Source organism: Synchiropus splendidus, chromosome 1 (genome assembly GCF_027744825.2).
Source record: "Synchiropus splendidus isolate RoL2022-P1 chromosome 1, RoL_Sspl_1.0, whole genome shotgun sequence".
Lineage (NCBI taxonomy): Eukaryota > Metazoa > Chordata > Actinopteri > Syngnathiformes > Callionymidae > Synchiropus > Synchiropus splendidus.
Genome location: NC_071334.1, coordinates 69,397,055 through 69,418,233, shown reverse-complemented (window position 1 = coordinate 69,418,233; position 21,179 = coordinate 69,397,055). Strand labels below are relative to the sequence as shown.

The 21,179-nt window shown below is 44.9% G+C and overlaps 1 protein-coding gene across 1 annotated transcript in view; it reads left to right on the top strand.

Moving 5' to 3' along the window:
* LOC128760712 (rhotekin-like) overlaps positions 1–1,416 on the top strand; it is a 62,570-nt gene extending 61,154 nt beyond the window's left edge. The window contains exon 13 of the mRNA XM_053868734.1: positions 1,070–1,416. Coding sequence (XP_053724709.1) covers positions 1,070–1,235 — 166 coding nt within the window. The 3' untranslated portion in view covers positions 1,236–1,416. The remainder of the gene's footprint in view (positions 1–1,069) is intronic.
* Positions 1,417–21,179: the final 19,763 nt, after the last annotated feature.

Sequence of the window (21,179 nt, the reverse complement as noted above, 5' to 3'; positions counted from 1 at the left end):
CTTTGTTTACCGGCACCTCATGGATGACTCAACACGGGATGATTCTTGTGACATCATCGAGGCATATTTCCAGTTCCGTTTCACACTTATTACAGTCCCATTTCACCAGGACCAACATCGTAAACGATATCAGACCATTTCATGGTGCATGTTTAGGCTGAGTTCTGGTGCCTCGGCGGTGACTCTCTTTGTGTCCCAAGGACTGTTCACAAGGGCAGCCATGACCCAAACTCGTCTCTCCATGACTCGAGACTTCTTCTCTCTTCCATCCCCTCAGAAACTGTACAACAGCAGAGCACACTGTACATCCTTAACAGTATTGTTGGTAGAAGTTTCATGACACAGTGTCCTGATTTTCAGAGGCCACCAGATGGCGCTGTCTGCTGTAAAATGTTTGGACTCGAACCACTAATGCAATGAAATCTCACATCATTTCAAAACAAAAAGCACCATCTAGTGGCCTCTGAAAATCAGGACACTGTGTCATGAAACTTCTACCAAATCAGGACACAATTTCTTCAACCCTGCAACTGTTTCATGATGCCTCACCAACCCATCGCTACTGCACAGTCCTCAAAAAAGGGAAGAGACCTTGTCAACGATGATGAGCGAGCGCCATCACACTTGACACATTTATCTATCTATCGAATTGTCATGAACTTTTTCTGATGACTGTAAATTCCGAACTATATGCCGTTACTTTTTTCCACGTGGTCTGAACCCTGCAGTTTATACAACGATGAGTCTATATGGAGTGCAGTGACCTTCACGCTGTGCTTTCTGGGGAGGGAGCCATGGAGGAAGTTCAGACTGTCCTTTGTGTTTCGGAGCATTTGTGGGCACTGTGATCGTATATGGCATGTATTTTGGTCAGTATGTTTGGCTGTTTTAAAGAGGACAATTACAGTAAAACATTTTCTGGCAGTTTGACCACGTGGCTAATATATGGATTTTTACTGTCAAACGAGTCAAACACAGTGAACGTTGTCACATCAAACCGGTGAAATCACGGGCGTTTTATTTCCCGTAAAATGCTCAAAATGTGCTGTTGTCGCCCGCGTGTCCACAGCTCCGCCAACAGAGCCGATCACCTGGAGGAGCGGAGACAAGAAGCAGCAGCTGAGACCAGCTGTGGTGATGAACCTCTGACACACAGGCACAGTTTGAGCGCTGTCAACAAAAGATGTGAGGAGTTCATGATTCAAGTTGAGAACATTGCCCAGTTCGTTTCATGAGTCGGTCTCCATGCTGGACACCGTTTTCAAAACTAGTTCAGAAGTGATCGTTGTAAGCATTTCTACATATGTATGAGCAAATCTATTTTCTGTCTTATATTTTGTGACGATGGCTTTTGTCCGGAATTTGCAGTATTTCAAAGTCTCTGAAACACAATCAAATAAAGCGATTTACTAGTTTTAGAAGTAAAATCTCTTCTTAAAGTCTTGAGAATCAATCCGTCTGAATTGTTGAAAGGCAGCTTGCTTTTTAAATTTACAAATGATAAAGTAAAATGTCAAAAAACAAACTGTTTTCCTTTTGAGATTTCCAAACGATACCAGAGTGAGCCAGCAATGCCTTGAACAAATATAAAAATCCCCTTCCTTTCCACTCACCCCTGGACTCAGTTGGGCTGTCGCATCCAATAACCCGCAGAGTTGTTTGAGAAAAGCCTCGTATGTGTGAGATAAATTGATTTCTCCAATAAAAAAAAGGCGCAGCGATGTGCGCCGGGCTCGTCCCGCTGAGGCTTCTGTCACACTGACTGCTATTGTTTGCCTCCCCGATACCAAGCTGCCACTTACCAGTCCGCGCGAGCTGGCGGGGTTAACCGCCCTCCTGCTTAAAAAATTAAACGCACACGCTGATGATTTATATTTTACACTCCTGTGATGCATAATACATCACGGCGTGCTCAATCAAAGGTCATGTATTGTTTGTAGGACTCCTCTTCTTTGGGGGGGAGACCATTTTCGGGGGACAAGTCGGAGCAGACAAAAAGGGGGAAGACAAGGATGAATGGCTGTAAGCGTGTTGTTTACACAGCCGTGATGATGTCCTCAGCTGCATCGGCTGAATGAAACGCGTTTCCATTACCGGTAATTCGTATGAAAATTCCTGGCTAACGCTGCTCTGTGGTGTGTGTGTGTGTGGAACGGTGAGAGCATTAGCATAACATCAATGTCAAGCCTAAATCCCTGACTTGAGCTAATCAGCATTCCCGCTGTCATATTAGTCAGACACTCGGAATATCAAGCGCGCAGGTATCTGCTGGCATCTCCAGTCTGAACGGACTGCAGTCACACTCTAATAAATTCTTTAAAGAGATGAAAAAATGCTCTGCTGCCCTCCGGGGCGAGACGGGAAGAAGCGAGAGTGAGAGTCACGTAAACACTTGTGCTGACTCCAGCTGCTTGTTGCTACACCTGCGTGTTTTTAAAGGTCATTTTCTCCCTCCGAAATGCGTTTCCATCAGATGTTCGTGTTTTTAAGGCAATCCAAGGAAGGTTGTCTTCATCAGCGGAGAGCGGCGCCATCAATCACGCCGTGTTTTCAGGGCGCGTTTTCAAGCTAAATAGACTTTCTTCACAAGCAGATTTCTCATCAGTCAACTTCAGAGCTACTGGTGCCACGTCTCACTCGGAGATAAATACGTGTGCTTGGACTGATGCTGCATCGCCCCCTACTGTGCCCTGGCTGCTCTCTCAGGCATGGTCCTGTGACAGACATGTTTCTTAGGGTTAGAAATGTGAAGTGAGGACAGACCTGTGCCATGTCCTTGTCAAGCATCGCCAAGCATGTTTGGAACCTCTGTCAGTTTGTATGCTGTTTATTTCCTGTTTTATTTTGGTGGGGTTCGTCTGGCCTTCCTGTCTGCGCCTTCATTGATTGCACCTGCTGTCTGGTGGAGTCTAGTCTAGATGAGTCATCATCTCATCTCTCCCTGTCATGTCAAGTCTGTCTTCTTCTCAAATTTAGGCAAGTCTCCACATCAAGTCAAGTAACTGTCTGGTCGATTCTCATCATCAGAAGTTATCATCCTGCCTTGTCCCGTCAATTCGAGTCTTCATGTTAAGTCAAGTCATTGGATCGCCAAGTTAAGCCAAGACTTTTCTCATCACATCTCGCCTAGTCATCTTCCAGTCATCGCTCATCCACGTCCTCTGGTCAAATTAAGTCAAGTCATCTCTGCCTGTCAAGTCAAGTCTCCACATCAAGTCAAGTCCCATGAAGTTATCATCTTGCCTGGCCCCGTCAGTTCAAGTCGAGTCATCGCTGTGCCAAGTTAAGCTATGCCTTCATCGTGTCCCATTAGACCTACGTACAGTATCTGGGAGTAACAGCAGCACTGCCCCCCCACTGTTTCCGGTGGTACTGCATGGTCCATACCCGGAAGCTTTGAGGAAACATGCAGCCATACAGACAGAATGAAAGCAGAGCACAGACAGCAGGATCTGTTGGGATGCAATGTTGAGCAGAGATGTGTCGGGATCTTGTGTGTCGGGAGGACAGGTGGTTTGCACTCGTGGAGAGGAGACCAAGAATGTTGGAGATGAAGTCCAACAAAACACCCATTGCGGTTCATGGACATCATGACTGTTCAACATGTCAGCAACAACAACAAGTCCATCACATCGCAACAACGTCACCGCCAACATCATGAGCCGAAGTGTCAGTCAGAGCGGCTCATTGAGAAAGGCAGAGAGGAGCGTTAACCACATGCAAATTGAAAATCTGCTTCTCAAGTCGATGATCTTACATTCCTCAGTATTAAGAGTCGGGATTAAATGTTCCTTGTTAATATTAAACAGCTGAGCTCGAGATTCAAGACAGCCGCTGGATCACCATGAACGCCTGTAAAATAGAATAATCATCCGGTGGGGCGAGAAATAAGGAACTCCATCAGATGGTTGGTATGCGCAGGCACACGCGGCTCCTCCTCATGCATATCTCACCGACTAAAACTCCTTTCGCGCTCAACAAATAAAACCACTGGAGTGCCATCAATTCTTGCGCCGAGTGAGAAAGCGTCTTCTGCTTCAGCACTTTTTATTCTCCGTCCACTTTCCCTTGCCCCTTATGATAAATGGGCCGATAATGATGCTATATGACTTCATTTATGTAAAGAAGCGCATTAGGCCCCTCATCATTGTCGCTGTGTTCTTAATAAAATGTAATCTATTATTGATTCGAATTAGCCAACGTAAGCGCGGCGGCGTGGGCGTTGAATAAACGGCTGTGTACAACAACATTCCCCGGGAGCCATTTACTGAATGTGGCGAAGTAAGTGACCAACTAATTCCTGCGACTTCTCCCAGGGCTGCAAATTATGCATGAACACAAATGAGAATGCACAACATCACAGCCGAATGGAATCAGGAACCAGAGCCGCCTCGGCCCGGTCGCCACAGAACGGCTCTGTTGGGAAGGCACCGACAAACACTGCTGGAAAAATACGTCGGCTCAAACGCATAAATCATTTCGTGTTGAAACCACGGAGAAGAAAAGTTCTTTGTTCGGAGAATAGCTTTAATTACTTTCTCTTTAAAACACCATTCATTGTTACGCCTTCATTTTTATTTACAAGACGTCAAACAAAAAAAAAAAACCTGCTGCATGTTTTCAAACTGGTGGCTCCAGCAACTATTTGCTGTTAGCCCTTGTTGTTTCAAGTTTAGTTAGCTGGCAAGCTTTTAATAGTAAGAAGTAGCGATGGGTGGATGAGGTTTCATGAAGCAGTGCCTTGATTTTCAGAGGCCACCAGATGGCGCTGTCTGCTGTAAAATGTTGAACGACAACTGTACAACTTGGAATGACTAATTCAGTGAAACATCATTTCTGAACCAAGAGCGCCATCTATGGCCTCTGAAAATGAGGGCACTGCTTTATCAAGCCTGCAATACTGTTTCATGATACCTCATCTAGCCATCAGTAGAAGTAGCCCATTGATAAAAAATAAAATGTATCCCATAATCCCATTTTTTGTTATGACAAACTTCAGTCTGGATTTCGTCCGACTATTGTCCTTGTCAAGATCCTCAGAGAGTCCAGATCCTCTGGCGGGTGGCAAGTCCTGCCCATAGTTTGGAGGAGACCATCAACCTGTGCTTTTCTTAAATGTAAAATATCTTTGAAGTGGAGTTTCCTGCTGCATCAGAAGAGTCCCTGAAGGTCCTTACATCTCGGCCCAGAGGGTTTGTCCTCACAACTGCGCTGAGCTGAAGGTAAATGTCTCGCTTTAATGATCCCGGATTCATTACGCAGCCAATGCTGTTTGTATTGGAATGGATCTAATTAAAGTTTTTTCAAAGCTACATATCGATTACCTCTGAAACTTGTCTAACGCTGCAGGCTACTATTAATGAGCTGCGGAATATATTTTTGCTTTAAAGATGATGAGATCGTTGCCACAGTGGGAGCCCGTGGTTTTTCTCCGAATGACTTGGGACTTGGGAGTTTCACCTGCTATGCCGTGAAGTCATGAAAATATTCGTTGGAAATAGATGTTTAAACACACAAAGGAAACCGTCAATGACAGTGTTTATTCATGATATGAATCCTAAATATATGAGGACCGACTGTCGACGTGATGTTCAACTCATGGAGCCGCAGCTGGAAGTTGTGTCGTCGGTGAGTCCCAGGCATCAGAGGCAGTCCCTCTAGAGTAGAGCAGGCAGCCAGGTTCTTATCACTCAGGTGTCATGGAAGATGCTCACGGGGGAAGCTGTGACATCACTGAAGAGCTCAGATCAGCTCAGGACTCTGTGATCTTTAAAGAGTCCCGATGACTTAAGTTACCAGAGAGCAAGCTGTTTCAACTCACAACCATGTGAATCATTCTATTTAACTCCAGTCGCACGGCAGGAAGTAGGTCAGACTCAGCAATCTCTGAAGGGCTGGTGTGACATAACTAGACATTGAATTGACTCGTGTAAACCTTGGACGAGCACACAACTGAATGACTCGCTGTGGCTAGTTTGTGTTGCCTGGAAGGAAATTGTCGATACTCATGGCATCAGTGAGTCCCACACATCCAAGATGGTCCAGGAGGAAGGTTGTTTCCTACTCATGGCATCAGCAAGTCCCACGCACCTCAGTTGCTTATGTGAAGTTTCTCGACAGGTCAGACTCAATATGGAGTTCCAAACGTTGAAGCGAGTTTGTGATAAATCCTCAAATGATCATTTGAGTTGGAATAAACATCCAGGTTCTGGTGAGTACCACATATCTGGATGAGGAAAAGTCATTTACACTGCACAACAAGTAGTGAAGACCTGTCAAATGACCAAACTGTACTTTGAAAGTTGTCGAGTCTCATGGGATCTCAGAAAAGTCTATGAGTCTTGAGTTACCGTGTAGGATCTATGAGTCCCCCACCTCTCTTACAGGGTGCATCTGAATGAGTTTGCTGGGGTGACAGGAAGTGGTTCAAATCCGAGTGAGTCTATGTGACTTGACAGGAAGTAGGAAAGACTCGTGGAATCTCTGAGGAGCCCCCGTCTCAATGAGCCCTGACTGTCATGATCCCGCTCTTATTTTGTCACGTGAGTCCTGTTTTGTTTTCTCCCTCCTCTCTTCCTGTGGCACACGGCTGGAGCCCATCATTCCCTGATCACCCAAGTACAAAAACACCTGGACTCCAGCAACGTGTGCCAGATCGTCTCTCATTGCTCCCTGTGATCGGCTCTCCTAGTTTCTGTGTTCGACTCATTGTTTCCCAGTGAATTCTCCTGTGGTTCCCTGTGGTAAATTGGTTCTTGTTTGTTCTCTCGTTCTGTGCGCTAGCTAGCTCATTAAGATTACTTTGTCTGTAACTCTGGTGCCTTGAGTTAGTGTTTGGTTTCTCCCAGTTTCCATGCGTTTCCTGGTTTCTTTTGTGATTGACTCTCGGGTTCATTGTGCTTTCGTCTCCTCTAGTTCCCTGTGATTTAAGTTAGTTTTCTCCCGGTTTCGGTGATGCTTTTCCGTTGGACTCTCTTCCGTGACTCTGTTTGGACATTTAGACTTTTGCTTTCTGTTGTGTTTCTGTTTAATTATTAAAATATTTCTGACTCGCTCCTGCCTCACTGTGACTTTCACCGCTCGGGTCCCGCTCCCACGTCCTTGACTCGTGACACTGATGCTCGGAGTATTTCAGCAAAACATAGTGCCGTGCATCCAGGCCACTCCTCAGTGGTTCAATGAAGTCGCTCAGACTCCTATTAACCCAGTGGCACAAAAATGTGTACCAAACAAGTGGCTTCATTTGGTCCGGTGCTTTAGAAGCACCGCCGTTCAGTGGCCTTGTTGGAGTATTCTCATGAGACATCATGGCCTGTGAAAGAAGACCAAGGGTGACCTTGGATTTCCTGGTCACATCAGCCAGAGTTCCAGCCAAATGATCCCAAGTTCCCGTCTCACCACAGCTCCCCTCCCAACTGACAAATCTTTCTTCGCAGCTTTGTTGGAGAGGAAGAAAAGTTTCTGAACATAATTGCTCCTGGATGTTTGCCAGGCTCAAAGTTGTTTTGCTTGGCTGCAGTGTTGTGATGTCGGCTGCCAGGAGCCCTGCATCACGTTGTGATCTAGACTCTTTTACACTTCCTCCCCGTGCAAATGCTGAGTGTTTGGATCAAAGGTGGAATATTGTTTTTACCACGGGACCAAGAGGACCTGTGACTGGAGGGGCTGCGATATAGGCGCTATATAGGGTTTTAGCATTATTAATATGGAATAATAACATTGAGGGACTGCACGCGCAGCAGTTGGATCTCGAGGAAAAGAGTGTCCCTGGTGACTATATTGGCGTTAGACCTCTTCCTCATGATGAACCTCATGAGTCTCCAACAATCTTGGTCCAACTCCTCTCCACAAAGCCATCTGTCCTCCTGACCTTTGTCTCCAAACACCTCCATATGTTCGTCTGACAGGCTCATTTCTAGTGATGGATATATGACATGAAACACTATTGCAGGGTTGATGGCGCTCTTGGTTTAGAAATGAAGTCAGCGCATCCATCTTCAGTGAACCAGCACGTAGTCCTGTTGAGGGTCCATCACAGGGCTCCCACATGATGGGAAGTTGCCTTGAATAGGTTGTTCAAGTCCAAACATTTGACAGCAGACAGCACCATCTGGTGGCCTCTGAAAATCAGGACACTGTTTCATGAAACCTCATCGACCCTCCACTGCTTCTGATCTTGTCCTTTCGAGCCACTCCCAATCACAACCTCAGTGTCTTCAACTCTGACTCTTCTGACTCTGACTCCTGCGTGTCTAAACATACAACGACCATGACCACTACTGTTCGATAAATCTTTTCTGTCATGCTTTGACCTTGGTATATGGTAGACTCAACTGTTTACTCTGGTTTCACATGGAAATAATTCCCCAGATTTTTCCTGTATTCGTACATCTTCTTGGAAGCAGGTGAGGCCAGGGAATCTCCCACCACTAGGATTGTGGTCAGTAAGGATAAATTTGTCATGTCCGTTTCTTTCCGTTCATTGTTGTATGTCTTCCGTGTTCTGTCCTGTGCTTTTATTTTGTTACTCCCGGATGTTCCTGTTCCCGTTTCCTGTCTCCTCTCCAGCTTTACAGGCAACACAGCTGGCACTCATCTCCACGTCAGTCCTTCCATGGATATATTCCCTCCGACGCCAGCTCTGTTTGCCAGATGGTAGTTTCTCCCACAAGTTTATTCCTCGTGCACGCGTGTATCCACCACCACAGAGCGCTTTCTATTGATCGCCACCTTGTGAGCTTCACTCCGAGTGTGTTTTCTGTTCTCCTAGTTTTTAGGCTGTAATTCTAATTTGCCTCTCGTTTTTTCAGATTCATCTTCAGTCCCTGCGTGTTGTTCCTGTTCCGCGTTTTGCTCCAGGAGTCCTTAGTTATATGTCTGTCTATTTATTGTTTCATTCCATCGATTAAATCTTGTAATTTGACCTTTCTGCACTTGGTTGCATTCATCCGGCATCATGACAAAAGTAGGAGCAACTGTGAAACCATTGGTGGTGTCACGACCCCCTCCATCAGTCTCTTCCTTTGTACAGTCATTTCCGGTTTCCTGTGTTTCCTCTGACTCTTGACAGTGTCAGGTGTGATTGGCAGCTGCACCTCGTCCCCTTCACTGAACCTCCACTCACTTAGGGAGTGGCTGGAGAATGGTCCAGTGTGTATGCTAATTGTTCCCTCACTACTGAGTCAGTTTGTGTGTTTTTGTTGTCTGTCTGTCTGAGTGTTTCCGTTAGTTTGTTTTCATAATTTCTGCTCTCTCATTCTCAGTTCTTGCCTTCATTTTTGTTTTGGACTGCTTGGACTCTGTTCACCCCATTTTTCGTCACTTTTAGTTTTTGTTTTTTGGACATTGAGCTGCGTCCCATTTGTGTTGGCATTGCCTGTTCTGTTTTCGGACTTTGCTCTTGTCTGCTGCCCTCCTCATCTGGGTCTCCACCCTCCTCTGAGCCTTTACAAAAGTGATGACTTGTTACGATAAAACACGCGGTATTTGAAGCAACATCTTAATGCTGAATGTCATCTAGTGCTGGAGGTCTGTTTTAAAGGAGCCACATGGACGTGAAGTGGACTTACCAACGAGTAGTCAATGGAAATAAATGACCAGATGAAGCAAATGACCAATGATGAGGGACACAAACCCCTATTCAAGTCACTGGAGTCTGAGACCCTTGCTGTAGGGGCAGCACAGTCCCACAGTGTGGTCGGGTTGTTGAGCGTGAGCTTGTTTGGAGTGAGCAGGTACCAACCTTCAGCACCACAGCCATGGAAGGGCGAGGCCTCCACACTGGGACTTGGGACTCCCTCACCCGCTACTCCTCCGACTCGCCAGAGGATTATCGTAACTTCTATTTTTAACACTGTTTTATCCTGCCTTAAAGTTGATCTCAATTTATTCACGTATTCCAGAAGTCGTATTTGCAAGGTCGTGCAATTTCACCGTGTTTTCCACATTTGAAGGTTATCCGGACGGATAGTTCCCCCTCACAGCGAGAGCAAAGATTTTCCATCTTCATGTCTGTCAGCAAACGTCAGCCAGCAGCCGGATCGTTTAAATTTGCATAAAACACTCAAAGCAGAAGGAAACAGATGGTTTGATTCTGTGCAGAGGTTGAAAAAAGAAAAAAAAAGTCCACCTCCTAAGTTTTATTTCCAGTGAGTTCAGAGGAAGCCGTACCTTTCGCCTTCTGTTTTTTTAATCATCCTAAATCCTGGAGTCGATGGCTTCAGTCGGAACCCACCGAAATGGTTTTATGTCTTCAGACTGGACGAAGAGTAATTGTTTCCCTGCACCAAGTTTGTTCTTTGAAAAGCAGGAGCAAAACAAGAAGAAAAAAAAACTGTTCAAAAAAGAGAAAATATATTTCCGGTAGACTGCAAGTTATGTTTTTAAAGTGCTCATATTAAAGGCTGTGGCGTCTCAATCTGTCTGCAATTATGAGGATGCTAAATAGAAATGGCTTAACAGAAGGTGCACACACAGGTCTGTCACACCATCTTTGCGGGGACTGCTTATTGACACACCTTTCCCCAGCCTTAACCCTCCAAAACACATGGCTAACCTTAACCAGGACCCTGAGCCAAACTGAACCCTAATATTAAAATTGAGGCTTAACTTCATGGGCACCAGCAGCAGGTCCTCACAAGGAGGTGTGTTTCCAAGAACTGGTCCCCACAAGTGCAGCTCTAGAATTCCACACACACACACTCTGATGGATCAGTGAGAGTCCCTGAATGACGCAGCCAATGGTTGAGACGGACACGTGGATTTGTTTCTCTGTCATGGTGAAGAGCGGAGCTGAGAAGCTCACGGGCCTCAGCCTTTCGACTCTCACCTGAGATCACAAGCTTAGCCGGAGAGCTCAGCTTCGCAGGCTTGTCACCGTCGCAAAAGTGCAAGCCAGATATTGAATCCCAGCAAGATACACAAGACTAGTCTCAACACTGCTGGGGTGGATAAAGACAAATATTTAAGAAGCCATAAAAAAACATTTTTCTATGAACGTGGAAAACGTGAAACTGCAGACAGTGAATCTGTTTAATAAAAGAATTAAATCACCATCACGCAGCGTCCGTCCACACAATTACAATGGTACAGAAGCCTTTTAAAAATCCCTGGATCCAGTTGGTGATCCAGATCACTCCCAATATCGTATCATGTGTTCCTGGTCCATCCATCCACCCGCTTATCCGTTGCTGGGTCGCGGGGGCAGCAGCTTCAGGAGGTCACGCCAAACGCCCTTCTCCTGAGCGACATCCACCAGCTGTGACTGGGGGACACTCCCAGGCCAGCGTAGAGATATCATCTCTCCACCTGCTCCTGGGTCGACTCCTCGGTCTCCTCCCAGCTGGACGTGTCTGGAACACCTCCAAAGGAACCACCTCTGCTGACTCCTCTCAGAGTGGAGAAGCAGCCGCTACGAATTGCTACGACAGAAGAGAAATATATTTTAAATTCAAAACAACTATTGATTTACTGTGCAATTTATTCCATTGTTTTGCCACGAGGGCCCCATAAATACAGACAAAAGCCATATAGGCCCCAGTGTTGTACTTTGGCCGTTGAATCTATTGTTGAGGGGAAGGCTGCTATTTAAGCAGCCTGGGATGCTGCGGTGCCACAAGCTGGTCCGATCGCCATATGTCACACGGTGTGGTGTTGCAGTGGTTCCTCCAACCACGCTTCTGTTAGTTTCTCCTTCGAATTTCTGTGTTGTTTTTGTGTGTCATTGCTGGCTTTCACACCCCGATAGCTTATGCTTGCTGTTATTAACAAACCAAATTGTGACTTATTGGTTGAGGAACTGTGTCTGTAAACATACAAGTACATTAAGATAAATGTTGTGCTGCTACTTTGTGGATTTTCACCTGTCACTTTCTCAAACATCAAATTTCCGTTTTAGAATACGTCATATTTCATTTAAATGATTTTTGGGGGGAATAACTTTTTTAACTTCAAGATTTTTTTATGAAACATGAAGTAAGTGTGTGTTTTATCTGTGGGCTGCACAAAACTCAAGTAAGGTTTTTTTTTATTTTAGAAAATGTCGAGATAAAAAACAAGATACATTTTAGATTAGAGGTCGGCAATGTTCTCAAAGAAGCAGCCAGAACAATGTGATCTTCTGAACCGAGGACCACAATGCTGACAGAGTTTGGAAAAAAGACAAACAGAACGATGGAAAAAAAAAGATTTAATTTGAGTCATTTCTACATTGGTACGTAGCTCTTTGCTAGCGATATAAATTAGAATGAACCACATTTTTATGTCATATCTGCTAAAGGTCTCCTGATAAAGAATTTGGGTTCTAGGATATTAAAACATTGAAGTACACGATGAATCAATTGAACACAGTAAGAAGAGAAGATTTGAAATCCAGTTTTTTATTGGTGAACTGTGCTTCATCAATGAAATCCAAAAGTAAAGGTCAAACACACCCACAGAGCAGTGAGGCCAGGTGCATGGTTCAAGGATGTCAAACAAATACAGCAATACGGTTAAATAAATAAAATAAAGCTGTTTTCAAAAATGTCAAACAAATACAGCAATTCAGTGAAATAAATAAAATAAATCTGTCTTCAAAAATGTAAAACAAATACAGCAATACAGTTAAATAAATAAAATAAAGCTGTCTTCAAAAATGTCAAACAAATACAGCAATACGGTTAAATAAATAAAATAAAGCTGTTTTCAAAAATGTCAAACAAATACAGCGATTCAGTGAAATAAATAAAATCCTGAAATAAAACAAGGCTGTCTCAAATGGGCACTTTAGCTCAATATAGCAATTCAAAAATGAATAATAGAAGTATAACAGGCCTCTACGGGTCCTTCAATGGGCCAAAATTCAAATGAACAAGCATTGGCTCGCCACCGTTGATATTCATAAGTAATTGTGTAACACTTTTTAACGCCTTAAATTGCGGAGTAATTAATTAATCAAATTAATGCGTTAAAATGACAGAAATTACACTACAGAAACAGTTTATGTAAGCGTCGAACAATACTACGTGTTCTGCTGATAGAAGTCAAATGTGCACCATATGTTTGACATTCTGAGCAGCCATCTTGGATTGAGAATTTCTCACTATGGAACTGGAACGTGGGGTCATCTGGGGGGTGGAGGTGGGAATTTCCCAGCTCAAGGACAACTGGAGGTCAACATAACGCCATGCCGTGGCCGAAGGTGACAAGGGGAGCTTGCAGTCGTCACCCACCCAACCATGTCCTCAACCATTCCTCTGTACCACAACCCTCGATTTACAGTCAGCTGAAAAACAACACCATGGTTCCATCTGGCGCTTCGTCTGTGACCAAATCGAGGGACTTGGTTTTCATTCAGTTGGGTGGAATCACAGCAGTATAATCACACAGAAGCATTTCTGATTCCAATAGAGGCTTCCCAGCGCTTCACACTGTCGAGTGCCTCCGGTTCTGTCCGATGTGTTTATGGCGCTCTGAAAGCTTCATCACAGCCTGATGGACCTTATAATGTGATTTCTCTGCAGGTTAGGCCTTATAATGCCTCCTTATATTGGCTCAGGTCAGTTGAACACATTAGAGTTTTTCATTCGCCGTCTTCTTCTCTCTCAGTAGCAGACGCTGAAAGAGACGCCGCGCTGGAGGAAGATAGTATTAAGTGCACAGGAATTGACTCTTAGTCCACCTTGACTTCTCATTTTAATCTTCTAAGAGGCTCTTTGTATCTTCAGTGCTGAGAGTATTGAGACAAATATATAAATTACTGTCAGTTGAAGAGCCCACATCGAATTATCCTCCTCACAGGTGCGCATTGTCTGCATCTTGGGGAGCAGGTGGACAAGTCAGGGAAAATAAAACATTGTTATTGTTAATGTTGGCTTGGAACAAATACAAAAATTTGACATCATAAAACACAAAATGACTGTCACCTTTAAGGCCCATTTATGCTCCCAATGCTGTCGAGTGAATGAGTGGAGCCGGCAGCGCCTTCTACTGACGTTTATTGACTCCGTAGCACCAGAACGCAGAACGGACACAGTAAATAGCATCAGTTCAGTCAAAGAATAACTACAATTGTTACAGTATAACATCGTAAAATATCAACGAACAAACTACTTTGGTCTCCTTCACATCTAGGGCAGACTTGGTGGACAGCAAGTCTTTGTTCTTTGGAATTTCGTAGAACAAAAATATCACCAAAAAAGAACGACTGGAAAGAAACTTTTGTCCTCTTCTACAATATTGAGGAACTGAACAACAAGATTTTCAATACTTACGGGTTATGGGTAAGAGCGCCCAAAAACACTTACGCACCTACATTACATTAAACTTACATTACTTTACGTACAAAAATGTGCCCAATGTTTCTGATCACATGCTTCCAGGTGTTCTTATGTTGCTGCGATATATTATTCACAAATATATCCACCAGGGGCAGCAGCCTCAAAAGCTCATGACAACAACAAACTCCAAAACCAAGATGGTGACTGTAGAAGAAGCAATGAAAATGTACCTCTTGTACAAAAGACGAAACTGTGGCGGCGATGTAGGAGGCGGTGGTTTGTCAAATATATCGCCACCGGTGGTACAGCACCTTTTGTTCCGTATCTATAAGCTTTGTGGAAACATTCAGAAATATGGAGGAAATGAACGGACAGTAGGATTCATCCGAATCCGGATCCACTTCCTCTTCAACGTCTTTTGTTGACACTACAGCCGTGACAGGGAGGTCACACAAGTCACTCCTAACCAGCATCTCTGAGCTTTTATATGTTGAGGAACGAGAGCTGACCTCTGAGACTCACAGACATAACTAAGCTTATACAGTGGTGCCTCGGTTTTCGAACGTCCCGGAATTCAAACAAATCGTTTGAACAAAAATTTTGAGATTTTTTTGTGCTTCGGATTTCAAACGAAAATCCAGAACTCGAACACCCCTGAAAATATGCATAAAAACCATAACGTGCACGGACCGATCAGCTGACCCACGAAGCGCTTTGTTATTGTGTATAACGCAGCCTCTGTATGCAGACGTGTCCCGTTAGCTCCATTTACTGACTGTTTTTTCTTCATATTGAGGTGTAAAACCTTTCCTGTCTCCACACTGGAGCGTGGTAGAGTGTCACAGGGGAGGTGCTGGAGCGCTCACTCCAGGGTTTGATGTCCTGTTGTGGGCTGGAGCTGGGACAGGGATGAGGCCAGTCTGGGACAGAGCGTGACTTGGTTTATGACTTTGTCACAGCCAAACTGCACAGAAGCGCACATTCAGAGCTGGACACGCACCGGGCACCTCTTCACTTCTGGAGAGACCTCACTCACTCGGCAACCCCTCCCACATGCAGCGGCCACACACATAGAGGAACAGCCACCTGCAGCAGACACTCGACATTCACTCCTACAAAAGACTATTTTAAGGCTTGGAACGCATTAGTTCTTTTTCCATTCATTGTCATGGGAAAAATCCATTCAGATTTCAAACAATTCACTTCTGGAACGGATTGTGATCGACAACCACAGTACTGCCAATATAAATCCACCGTCCACCAAGAGGCCTACGAAGCTCACTAACTCAACATAGAAACGCTGACAAAAAAACAAAAAAACAAAACATCTGATCATTATGGCCAAACTCAGCAAGCACAGACCATGGTCATCAATATTTCACCTTCCTAGTCCAGAGCCGTGAGCCAGAGTTAGAGCTTGTGAATAAGAAGTTGTTGTGGCCTTTGACACCTCCATACTTTCAGCACATCTCCTCATGCAGCAGCCAGGATTTTGCATTCATTCCTGGATGCTCGTGTGTGAAATCAATACTCGCTCGCAGCTGGTCAGAACCAAACCCAGAGTGCTGGGCAGAAGATCCTTGTCCTGACCTCACGTCTGACCTTTCATGATAAGGCAACATGGAGCAGCATCTCTCCCTCGCCGCCTGTCGAAGGCTCACATGGACCTGGGGCCATTTTAAATGAGCAACACTTGAAAACATTCAAGCTGGATATTTAATGTCTGAGCAGCCACAGCGGAGGTTATGAAATTCATCGTTGTGATTGATTTAATCTCCACTCCGATTGTGAGCGATAAGAGCGGTGGGAAGCTATAATTCATCCCAACAGTTGCCAGAAATCTGGCAGGGAATGATGGAGACGTCAGTCACGCCTGCTCTCTGGACGCCCACGCAATCATGAGGGGATGGAGGTCATCCCGGGAAAATAAGTGAAAAGAAGAGGCTGCGATGCGTTTCAAGAACGCAATACTGAAATATCGAGCATTTACATGCAGCGGAATAATTCTTCTGCACATTTGATGGACGACCAAAAGAGCTGTTCCTTCAGCATCTGATGATACGTTTTCAGTGTTAAATACCGGCGGTCAAAGGGAGACGTCGCCGTTGTTTCCCACGCCATTCATTACTCTGTAAACTCAACTGACGCCGGGTCCATTTGAGGCCCAACATCATTGTTAGCTCCTGATCCCAAACCTCAGAGCAAAAGTGATGTAGAGAGAGAAGTCACTGCTGCGCTGGATTCTTCCTGGAGCCAGCCTTGGCTCGCCTCCAGGCCTGTGTCCCTCTGCCGGGTCTTGACAGAGCCTGGCATGATCACACCTGGACACACCTGGTCTCCAGCGATCACCTCCACCTGCGCTGAAAGGGCCCTGACACATGGTGGAGGTGTTCAGAAGTGTGTTCCTCGTCTGTCTACACAAGTATTTTCTCATCAGACTACTGTTGTGTGGTGTTTTTTCTCCTGGTCTGCCCTCCCTTTTCACCACAGTTCCTGAGGTTTTGAGGTTGTTTTTTTTTCCCAGCGCTCATTCCAGTCCCTTGTTTTAGTTGGTCGTGTCGTGTGCTCCCTGTTTGTGTCAGGCTCTTCTCAACTCTGAACTGGATTTGTCGATTGTGATTCTTGCATCTTGGACACTGGACTATTTGGCTTTGTTTGGGTCGCTTTCTGTTCAATGCTTTTTCTAAGCTGGGCTGTTTTTCTGACCTTTCTTCCTGCGCTTGGCCCTCCTCCCCCACTCTCAGTGGTCACACAAGTGGGGTCCACTGTGCTACCGTGCTCCTTCCATGGTCTTTGTTTTCCCCAACCACGTTTGGTCATCCAGGAGTCAAGGTCGAGGTGAGGCAAGGGCCGCCATTTTTTCCATTTTTCAGAAAAAATCAGATTCCTCAACGCTCCAAAGTCTTGCTGAATGCCTTCAACCTCCACCAAAGATAGAAAGGTTCTCGCCTCATTAATGGACAATGATAGCGTCACCTGCCACGACGATGGCAGTTTGTCGTTGACTCCTTGACAGTAAGATGGTCACAGAGACAGAGTACGGGACTGTACAGTACTGACAAGACTGTGATGGCTCTGGAGGAGAGAGGGAAGAAAGGGATGGAGGCGGAACTGTGTTTGTCGATGAGAAATGAAATAAAACATTTGACTCTTTGTGTTAGAGCGCCGGCAGCCAACGGTGACACAGCCCTTGTGGTCGACCACCTAAACCTGGGGTGGGCAGTCCGGCTCTCAAAGGGCTGTCATGGTGCAGATGCAGACAATCTACCACACGCAGTACATCCAACTGGTTTTGCCCACAGCTGTCAGGTTGTACAACAGTAAAATCTGATGGACAGAGTGATTACCATTGGTTGTTGATCATTTTATTATCTATTTATACAATTTATTATGTATACAATTTAGCATTAACTATGTATTAACTATGAGCTTGTCTTTTCTTTATTTTGTCATGATATTTGATTATATGTTGTGGCTATTTATTTAATTGTTGTGTAGTTTGATAGCCTGTGACTGTCATGATTCTGCTTTTATTTTGCTCCCTTGAGTCCTGTTTTGTTTTCTCCCTCCTCTCTTCCTGTTCCTGTGGCACACGGCTGGAGCCAGTCAACCCCTGATCACCTGAGTACAAGAGCACCTGGACTCCAGCAATGTGTGCCAGATTGTCTCCTCTTGTTCCCGTGGTAAATTGGCTCTCCTCATTCGTTCTCTTGTTCTGTGTGCTAGCTAGCTTATTTTGATGACTCTGTCTGAAACCCTGGTGCCTGAGATAGTGTTCTGCTTTCACGTTTCCTGGTTTGTTTTGTGATTATCTGTTCATTGTGCTTTTCTCTGTTTCCAGATTTAAGTTTATTTTGTTGGACTCTTATTCTCGTTTATGGACTTCTGCCAGTTTGGTGACTCTTTTTGGACATTCTGACTTTGCTTTGATTCTCCCGGTTCAGTGACGCTTTCTGTTGTGGTTTTATTGCTGTTAAAGATTAAACTATTGTATTTTGACTCGCTCCTGCCTCCTGTGACTCTTTCACCACTGCACCCGGGTCCCTCTCCGCGTCTTGACTCGGAACAATCTAATCTGCAGCCCTCCGCTCAACAGTTTCCCACCCCTGAACACCTAAACACTAGTGATGGGTAGATGAGGTTTCATGAATGGTGCTTTCTGCTGTGAAATTTTCGGACTTGAACAACTCATTCAGTGAAACCTCACATCATTTCTAAACCAAGAGCGCCATCTAGTGGCCTCTGAAAATTACCTTGTTTCATGAAACCTCATCGAGCCATCACGATGCAAGACCCTCCACGCATCGCTAGCAGACCATGTGCATCAGCATTGTACGCAGTGGCTCAGAACCCAGGACATTGAAGATAACCCCAATAGACTCTTGTAACACTCATAAACGCAGGATCTCTTGAAGACTCTTCTGGTCGACTGCTTCTTTATTGTTGTTTTGAGGGATATTTCCAGCACAGTAGTGCCCCTTCACTGGGTGGAGTTATGATTGATGATTTCCCACTGGACGGATGGAAAACGGTTCTAGACCTAGCGCAGACTGGTATTCCTGGTTTATCGGCATGACAGACATTATTTTCCCGTTTTTTATGTGCTCTGGTTCTCTGCAGGTTGTAAGAAGGCTCGCTCACTAGTTGTTGAATCTCTGGTGTGTGGATCCTTGGACATGGTCTTTGGCACTACATGGGATCCATTGTGAGCTACTTTGGTTAAAGCATCTGCTGACCGACATGTAGTTTGATGCAGTTAACCCTCGCTCTGTCGTGGTTCACCATGTCAAGTTCATTCGCGTAGGATGGTGCTCATTCTAAAATCTTACTTATGGAACATAACGACGGCGAAAACCAGCGCTTTACAATATTCAGGATTCACTTTTTTGACTGATCGATTGCCAGCTTCAGTGAAAGCAACAAGCGACTTTGGGCTTTTACGACATAGAAACTGATCATAAAACTAACATTCATTTGGAGTCAAAACTAACATCAACATTCAAAATAAAAGCTGACCTTACCTCCATCAGTTCCAAACTAAACCTAACAAACCTATGCTCAGCAAAGCATCACTTGGTTTATTGAATCAAATCTGAAACGTAATTTTCACCCGACGGCGTGAGCCTCAGCCCACTACAGCACTGGCAAATGTATTCAGCAAATGCACGCACATACAGACAATAGAATCTGCTTACACATGATAAACTCACTGCTGCTCAGAGGATTTGCAGCGGTTGCAGCCATTTGTCAAGGCACAAAATCATCTTTCCTTTTTTTTCCCCCACGCCATTTGCTGTTGACACGCTCTAAACTCAGTCATTAAAAACTTCTGCGCAGTTGTTGGCCATAAAAAATGTCGCAGGGAGTCCACAGAGCCATTTATAGTCTTACAGAAGGCCTGAAGAATAATGGAGCCGGCTCCCATGCGCGTGACATTACTGGCGCTATTTTGGCGGCGCGCTGATATATGGCACTGATAGACGTGTGGGGTGATGGATGTGTGATGATGGGGTGCGGGATTCATAAGAAAAATGTTTGCACACAACATTTTGCATGCATAATTGTCAGCTCCAGCACAAAGACTAAACAGCAGATGTTTCAGGCGGAAGATGTAGAACCGCTAATGACTTCACAGTAAATGTATTTTAGATTCCTCTTCAACGGTTATCGACGGACATTAGCGGCGCGCTAAATTACAGAAGAGCACAAGAATGGTCTATCAAGAGGGTGTTTGCAACATGTCAGGACTGTCTCCCTCCAAGTTTCGCCAGTTCGCCCACCACGCTGATCTTAGCAAGAGCGCTCTTAACTGTCCCTTAAGTGGCGATGTGGAGCCCAGAGAAGCGTGTGTTTAGCCATTTTCATTCACCATCAAAGAGCAGATTTGACAAAAGGATTGGGAAACATTTGGCCTCTGTTTGGCTTTTATACATGCATTCGGTTGAAACAGGGGAACGTGTATCAAGGTTGTCAAGACAATGGAGGGACTGAGAATTCTGATGGAATAACAAGACTTCCATCCACAACGTTGACCCTGGAGTTGTTTGTGCAAGAAAACAAACATGTTTTTTTTTCTTTCTCTTTTGTATTTTGAAGTAAACAACTTCAGTCTATACTCCAGTTTCAGTGAGGCTGCCAGGAGATTGAAGGACAGTGTCCACACACCTTCACTGTGCCTCCAATGACTTCAAAATAAATCCATCTGCAGGACCCCCAAAGTTCTTTGGTCTCGTCTGCATTAGTACTACACTACTTGAGATCCTTTTTAAGGATCTCGGTCTCATCTCGATCTGGAATGCATTTCCACTGGCCAGACTCTGGATGTCCATTCAAGACTGGTCGAGACCGACCGAGAAAGCCATCATCATTGGTAAAAAGAAGGATTCTGGGTTGTTTCGTTATGTTTTCTTTGACACTGCTCTGGGGTCTCAAACTGACCCACGAGAGGCCAACAGTAGGTGCCGGTTTTTGGTCACAACTTATCAGAGGGATACCCAAACGCCAATCAGGAGTGTGAAGACTGTGACTGGTGCAGCTTGTTTTTCATCTTAACCAAAGTGTTCCTGCAACCACTGCAGCTCATTGTGTGGTTCAGTTTGAGAGTCCTGATACAGACTGTCTTGCTCACATCGAGGTGCCTCCAAATGTCTTGGTCTCTGTCCTCTCCAGACCAATGTCTTGGTCTCAGTTGGTGATTCAGTGATTCATTTCATGACAGTAAATTCAGCCTTTCACCTTGCCTGTTGTTGCATTAGACCTTTCACCCTCATATCCTGACTAAGCCTTCATCGTGTCACTTGGTATATAATGTGTCAGAAATGATGTGGACTGTATTCACAGTGACTTAGACACTTTATGAGCGCTCATAAATGTCACCCCCCTGCGCAAGCCCCAATATTAGCCTCTCCTTTTTCAAATGTC